The sequence below is a fragment of the Meleagris gallopavo genome, chromosome 22 (genome assembly GCF_000146605.3).
Source record: "Meleagris gallopavo isolate NT-WF06-2002-E0010 breed Aviagen turkey brand Nicholas breeding stock chromosome 22, Turkey_5.1, whole genome shotgun sequence".
In the NCBI taxonomy this organism is placed as follows: domain Eukaryota; kingdom Metazoa; phylum Chordata; class Aves; order Galliformes; family Phasianidae; genus Meleagris; species Meleagris gallopavo.
The window spans coordinates 9,516,791-9,524,686 of record NC_015032.2 but is presented as its reverse complement, the minus strand read 5'-3'; the positions used below and the strand labels follow the sequence as shown (position 1 = coordinate 9,524,686).

Sequence of the window (7,896 nt, the reverse complement as noted above, 5' to 3'; positions counted from 1 at the left end):
GGTGAAGGGCCTGGAGCATCTCCCCTGTGAAGAAAGGCTAAGTAAACTGGGTCTGTTTAGCCTTGAGAAAAGAAGACTGAGAGGGGACCTGATCCAGGTTTATAAATATCTGAGGTGTGGCGGCCATAGTGGTGAGGCCAGTCTCTTTTCAGTGGTACGTGGAGACAGGACGAGGGGAAATGGACATAAGCTGCAGCACAGGAAGTTTCGCACGAATGTGCGTAAGAACTTCTTCACGGTGAGGGTGACGGAGCACTGGAACAGGCTGCCCAGGGAGGTTGTGGAGTCTCCTTCTCTGGAGATATTCAAGTCTCGCCTGGACGCCTACCTGTGCGACCTGGTGTAGGGAACCTGCTTTGGCAGGGGGGTTGGTCTCGATGATCTCTAGAGGTCCCTTCCAACCCCTACAATTCTGTGATTCTGTGATTCTGTAATTGAATTGGGTTTTGTTTTCAAACAATCTTGCACTTTTTATGATAGGAAAACCTAGCAAGAAAATAGAATACCTATTGCCCATGTTATTAAAAAGGAGCCTTAATGTAAGTGATGATCAAGCTTTTTGTTACAGCCTTGGTTTGTTTTTTGTTTTTTTTGTGTGTGTGTAATAGTTGTGCTATATACTGTACTCCATCATCACTACTAAATATTAACATTTTAATATTTATTTGTAATATTCAGATTCGACGTTTGAGGATTGAGATAGAAAAGCTTCAGTGGTTACATCAGCAGGAACTCTCAGAAATGAAGCATAATCTGGGTATGAAAATGGCAAATACAAAATCTAAATGCTTGTAGCATACGTTGTCTTCATGTTAGGTACTACAGATTGTCCATGCGAAGGGTAGAACACCTTGTAGAATGTGCTGTCAATATTAGTGGATATCATTTCAATCCATACACAGTTTACTTTTATCTGTGCATAGTAAGCAACAGGTTTCAGCCCTCTGAAAGAAATCCAGGCTACGGAGATTTTTAATTGAATGTAACTGTTTTTGGTGTTTTTTTTTTGTTTTGTTTTGTTTTTTTTTTAATGCACCACTGGATAATCTCTTTAGGAGATATTTTATGCTGATTACTTCATACTAATGAAGTATGTAGCTGGCAAATGTTGCTCCAATTTTCAAGAAGGGTAAAAAAGAAGACCCTGGTAATTACAGGCCTGTTGGTGTTATTTCATTTCCTGGTGTAGCTGAAAAACACTTTGAAAGGCAGTGCAGTTATTGGTTGTCGCCAATGTGGGTTCACACAATGGGAAAATCCTGCTTAAATTAATTTTATTTTGTGACAAGGTTACTCACGTGGTTGACCAAAGGAAGCTAGTGGGTAGGTTACTCACAGAATCCAAAGGCAGAAACTGGGAGAATGTAGGACGTTATCCAGATTTGAGACCTTCTAAAATACCTGATGGTGCACAAGCTCAGGGGACCTGGTGAGATGCTTCTGGAGGTACTGAGGAAACTGGTAGATTAAGTTGCTTAGCCTCTATCTGTATCATAGAGAAATTGTGGCAGTGAAGTTCTGACAGACTGCAAAAGGGAAAACACAACTCCCTTTTTTTTTTTTTTTTTAAAGGGAAAAAGAAAGAGCTGGAGAGCTGCAGGCCAATTGTTTTCATCTCTGTGCTCAGCATCAGGGAGTATAGTAACCAGCAGCCTCTTTAAACTTAGAGTGGATAGAAGACTGTCATTTGCTGAGTGGATACAAAGCAGATATACCTAAGTTTAGGGAATATTTTATTAGCTTTCATTTCATGGAGAGGCAAAATTTATTTATTTTTGTATTTTGAGTAGAACTGACAATGGCTGAAATGCGTCAGAGTCTAGAACAAGAACGAGATCGTTTGATTGCTGAAGTGAAGAAGCAGCTGGAAATGGAAAAGCAGCAAGCAGTGGATGAAACTAAAAAGAAGCAGTGGTGTGCCAACTGCAAGAAAGAGGCCATTTTTTATTGCTGTTGGAACACTAGCTACTGTGACTATCCCTGCCAACAAGCTCACTGGCCTGAGCATATGAAATCTTGTACACAGTCAGGTACTTTGCTCTGGGTTGCATGTTTCACAGCTGAGGGGAGCTGGGGTGAATGTAATACACAGAGATTCAGTGTTCTTCATTTGCATGTATGCAGATATGCCTGTTAAGATTGATTGAAGACTGGTGCACAGGAGTAGTGGCTATTCTTTCTTCTTTTTCTTTAGCTACTGCAACACAGCAAGAAACCGATACTGAAATTAACACAGAAACATTGAATAAATCATCCCAGCCCAGTTCAAGTGTGCAGCCTACGCCCACGGAAGCAGCCAGCACCCCCAAGGAAAAGGACGTTTCAACTGAGAAAAGCAAAGAAAGCGTTACAGTGAGTATTGCTGCAGTCACTTCAAACAAAAATAGAGTCCTCTGAAACCTACCCCTAAAGGCCTCCCTGGATCAGCTGGGAATTTATGGCCATTTGCTTATTTCAAAATGTGTGATTTGGGGAATAACAGAGTTGTGGTTTTTTGTTTGTTTTTTTTCCCCTGTCATCTTGGGAAAAATCTCCTTCTGTCCTCTGGGAATACCCTTTCCCCTGCACTCATTCCCAATAAGACCTTGTGTTGGCTTGACTCATCCTTCCAGCCAAGGGGGACTGGACCTCTTTCTTTCTCTCTCTCCAGGACCCATCAGTGTAGCTTCTGGTCTGGATCTTTCGATACAAGTTGCCTTCTGATAAGCAATACTGACTGCAGCACTTCCAAGCCCTTCTTGCCTGGGGGTTCAGAGGCCAAGCTCAAGACCTGCATTCAAATCAACTTACTTTATCACAACAGACTGCCACTAGGGTACCACAATGTTCCATTACACTGATACAGCAATCCACCTGGATCTACAGTTAACGAAGCAGTGTACAATTATGAAATCCTCCATAGCATCTACTCTGATAGTATCCAGTAGGCAAGGATGAGCAAACGCTCCAATAAAAGGGACTTAACATTGCATATGTAGAAAATGTTTATAGAGAAGATTCTGCTTTATAGGTAGGGCTTGACTATTAGCAATTTCAGCACCGTTTTTCTTCTGCCCTTGCAAGATTTGTTAAATGAGAAGTTTTATGGGGGGGCTTATCCTTCAAACCCTTTACACTTGATCCTCTACATCAGTAGGAGCCTTGTTGTATTTTAAAATATTAAAAGCAAACTAATTTTGTAGTATTGTGATTCCAGCATGATGTCTCATTGAGATAGTTCTAGAATTGGGAAGCATAGTATAATAGAGAGCTGTGTTCATTTCTTGACACTTTTGCTACTGTCTGGTGTTAGATCTCTGGGCTTGACATGTCATCTAAGGGAGTAACTTGGGAAACAGATTAAAAGAAGGGATAAAGGATGTGCTGTCCCACCTGAATTTTGGGGGGAAGTTCTTTGAACTTCTTTGGCTCAGTTGAAGCTCATATGTATTGTCTGTGGCAGCGTGACCTTTGTACTACTGGGAGAAAAGGGGATCAGAGAAAATCAATTGCCTAAAACTTTGGCCAGGGAATATTCCAGTTGTACTAATCTGGAATTGCTTTCACATAGGTATTCTACCTGAAACATCATGCTGTATACGTTGATCATGTTCATAATTTGAATTTTGTTTTATAAACAAAGAATTAACCTGTGAATTCATTAAGATACAAATTTTTAGCACAAACAAAGCATCCAACATAAATTTCATATAGTAGTAATAATGACTAGGTGGAATTCATGTAAAAGCTGAGACTTTTACTGAGGTTGCCTGTGCTGTCTCTGCAGATAGCAACAGGTGTGACAAGCAACCAGCCTATAAAACTGGTCCAGGTACCGCAGACCACCACCTATATTCCAACTACTCAACCCTCAATTGTAAGTACTATGTCGTCATTTAAAGTCTGCAGTAGTACTGTTCCTGGCATTAAAATTGCACAGTATTTCTGGGGGGTTGTCTCCATTTGCTGTTCTATTAAGATATGAATTCACTGGTGTAGTTTCAATTTGCAGTGCAAAATGTCCTATTTTGCTGTGCAACATTCCACCCTTCCATTTCATCAATGATTATTACAAGGATTCAGGAGCTCTCCTTAAGAACAGCTAAGGCACTGAGGATAGTCAGACTTCCATTTTACATTACTGTGTTAGTTATTTGTCCGTTTCATGTATATACTTGAACACAACATCAATGTAAATATATAGAATTCATTTAAAATATCTTTTAAATATCTTTTTTGTCTATGGTATCCTAAAGAGATTTAACGAATTCTGAGCTATGCTTGATATTTCCATGACATCTCAGTAACTATGAAAGAAAAATATGCATTCATCAATAGTGTATCTCCCATGCAGTCTTGCACATTAGCGTTGTGAAATTGAGAAATAGCATTGAATTCAGACCTGTTTTTTTCCATTGAAAACTTAACCAAGGACACTTGAATACCCTTTTATCAGTCACTGGAGATGGGACAGCAGTGAGGTTTGTTTTCTATATTTTGCATACTGTAATATCACATTCTTTCAATGTGATATTCATTCACGTTCTGCAGTGTTCACTGTCAGCGTGGCATCTGAGCTGACCTCTTACCAAAAAGAGAAATGCTGATACTGCACTGGTAACTGAACTGCACGCCTTGTCTCGAGCGGTGGGCTCAGCTGGGCAGCCCATGTTTAGGTAACTTCAGTTAATTTTCTGACTGAAGCTAGATAATACAAGTTCAACTTTGATACTGTGACTGTGAGGCCCAATTAGCTATAAGTCACTGTCTTTCTTTTGCTTTGTTTACACACGCAGACATGCATGCACCCCCACTAGCTGCAGCGTTCACACACCTGTGTGTAGGAATATATGCACCTCCACACATACAGTGCAGTGTTTCATAGCCATCACATTCGACAGAAAAAATTTATTGCTCATAGTTGATATCGTGACTTGTCACATTCCTAAGCATTTATACTCAACTCGTTTGTCTCAACTGAGAGCACGGTGCACCTTTGCAGGATTGGCCCTAAGTCGTTTGAACTGAATTGCCATAACAAGGCTTTGTGTGTTTGCAATCACATAGCAAGCTTCAAAGAAGTTAGGCTCTCTTGTGAATAGTTGAGAGGTTCTAAGATCGTAAGGTGGTTTCATGTAACGTTCAGAAAAATGGCAGTAACCTTCATCAGTTTTCTGTAATACAAAATGTTGAGTAATGTGAAGCGTAAGTGGAACGTCTGAAGGTTTCAACCTTTATTTGTGCATGTTTGAAACGTTGTACACATTTGCATTAGCCTTGCACAGCTACAGACACCTCTGTACTCTAATGATTGCACGTGCAATTTAAATAATTTTAAATCTTAATGCATGTTTAATATGTATGCAAAATGTACAAATGTGAAAAGCTGGCAGAGGTGGAAAATTTACCTCTCAGGGAATGATCCTAACACATTTAAGGAGTCTTGCACATTCCATATCCCGATCACTCTAATAACTGAAACTTAATTTTTTCATTTGTGTAAGTGTTTATATGTAAAAGACAGCTGTGGCAACCTTAATTTTCCTACCTGTAGTGCGAACAGAGATGTACATAGTGGCTTCTTTAGAGTTCAGTTTGCACTTTGTTTCCCACTAGGCATTTCCTCCCTCTGAACAACTTTCAGCATATCTTCTGGGTGCCGTTTCCACTGAACCCTCTTTACACCTCCAAAATCCATTATCAAATGACATTAACCTTGAATTTATTCACAGAACTGATTTCACATTTGGTTTTTATTCTTTCTGCGGTTAAAATGTCGTAAACATTTAAATTCATCATCTTTGCATTCCAGGGAATAGAATGAGTAGGCTTCTGGAAGGCACAGACTTTGTCACAAAGGAGCTGATCAACACTAGGCTGTAATCCATCTCAGTAGGGATATTCTCAATCTTTTCTGAATGCCATCAAGACACTAATGTGGTTTCTTAAATTATGGGGGGAAACATAGGGCTTCAGTGAAGTTGTGTGTTGTTCTTCCACGTTTGCTTTGGAAGCTTACACTAACCTTATGGGGGAGTGCTGGGAGTCCCCTTCAGATTTCTCAAATTCTCACTCCTTGTTTCTTCCACAAAACGTTGTGAACTGAAATGGATGCATTTGTTTGATCACCAGTTGTCCATCACTGGCATTGTATCAAAGCATACTTGCAGTTTGTGTGGCATAAACGTTTCTAAACTTTCTCATGTTTTTGTAGGAAAGTTAAGATACAGACTTAAGATTCAATAAATCCTTTTCCAGATGTTCTAGAGTGATGTGACATTGACCAGATTGTTTAACATTCTTGTGCCTTTGTCTCTGCATCCGTAGAATCCATTTCTACCCATAGAGATGTCCTGAAACTTCATTTGTTACGATTTATAGATCACAATCTGTATGATGGAAGTGAAAAGTTTATTCTATATTAGTATTTTTACAGGGAGTGTAAGACAATTCCCAGTAATGCTGATGTTTTTGTTATCAATTTGTGCAAAAGTTTAAGTACTTTTTTGTTTAAATGGATGTTCTTTGTTCTCTTCTGTGTAGACTGAACGCATGGGGGAATTCCTTTGGGAGGGGTGAGGGGGGGGGGGAGAAGATGTAAGGGATATACTTATAAACAAGGGTATTTTTGTACTCCAGGTTGATTTGTTGGAACTTTTTCAAATGACAAAGGATTTTCTTAGCCCTTTTTCCTCTTCCTGTGAATTTATTTGGGGGAAAATACCTAACTGGATGTAGAAGCTTTGAAAACCTAATTCTCCAAGCATAGGTAGAGTGTGCACATTACCTATAGGAACAGCTGGTCCCAGTAGTTATAAAGTAACAATTAGACAGGAAAGAAAAAAAAAAAGAAAAAAAAAAAGAAAAACCCTCTTGGCTATAGGAAAGTAATATACTACTTTTTGCCTTGGTAATATTGTGGTAATGAAGGTATTAATCCTTGCACAAAATTGGAGCTTGTTCTGGTTTTTCCCTGGACAATAAATCTCTATTTCTGTGGTCATGTTTATATGACCTTTAACATAACAATATGTTTCTCTTGGTTTTAATCCACAGACCATTCCTGTAGTGGTAAGTCCTTCTGCTGGGACAGTGGCAATGAGAACTGGAGTTCAGTATGTTCAGACCACAATGCCAGTCCAAGTACGAAGAGTCTAACTGCTAACAAGAAGTCCATACAATTGTTGGAAAATATAAATCTAATAGAAATGTGAAAAATAAACACAGTTCTTTGGATTAACCTCAAAGGTTCAGACTTAAGCTTTGTATAAATGTACAAAGCATTAACTACACTACATTAATGTAAAGCATTAGCGCTGGCTTAGAAAAGCTGAGGACAGGTAAGATCCGTGTTAAATCTCTGCCTCTTTTGTAAATAATGTACAATTTGTGGATGTCATTAAAGTTAGAGTACCATCTCCTTTTTATATTTGTATTGACTTTAACTTATAAAGAGTGTTTGAAGTTGGAAAAGAAAGGTTTAAAGCAGCCTTATCACAAGCTAACACTGAAAACTGGTCTGGGAAAATGGCAGTTATGCATCAAATAATATAACCTGAAGAATCTGAACAGCTCAATTTGCTTTGGGATGAGAACAATTTCTGCACTTTGAAACTCTTGTAGAATTTCAACCAAATGATGAAGGCTATTTTTCTTTCTGTTAATTGCATTAGGCCAATTATAATGTTTCCCATCTGCAGACCTGAGATATGTACAGATTTACATTGTTTTTACAGTGACCAGACTGTTAAAATTGTTTACAAGAAACAAGTTAAAATTTTATTCAGATTGATATCTGAGAAGTTGCAAAGTGTAACACCAGCTTGTTGGGTAGGGCAGCATCGTTTCTTATCGTTGATATCACAGATGAGAGGGGTTTTTTTCCTATTCTTCACAGTTCAATTTTCTTCCTTTTTT

General features: G+C 38.8%; 1 protein-coding gene across 1 annotated transcript; it reads left to right on the top strand.

Moving 5' to 3' along the window:
• The first annotated feature begins 657 nt into the window (after positions 1 to 657).
• Positions 658 to 7,406, top strand: LOC100540612 (protein kinase C-binding protein 1-like). The gene is made up of 5 exons (XM_019622269.2): positions 658 to 757; positions 1,791 to 2,030; positions 2,195 to 2,352; positions 3,767 to 3,856; positions 7,036 to 7,406. The coding sequence occupies exons 1-5, from the start codon at positions 742 to 744 to the stop codon at positions 7,135 to 7,137; spliced, it is 606 nt and encodes a 201-aa protein (XP_019477814.1). The 5' UTR covers positions 658 to 741; the 3' UTR covers positions 7,138 to 7,406.
• The last annotated feature ends 490 nt before the right edge of the window (positions 7,407 to 7,896 follow it).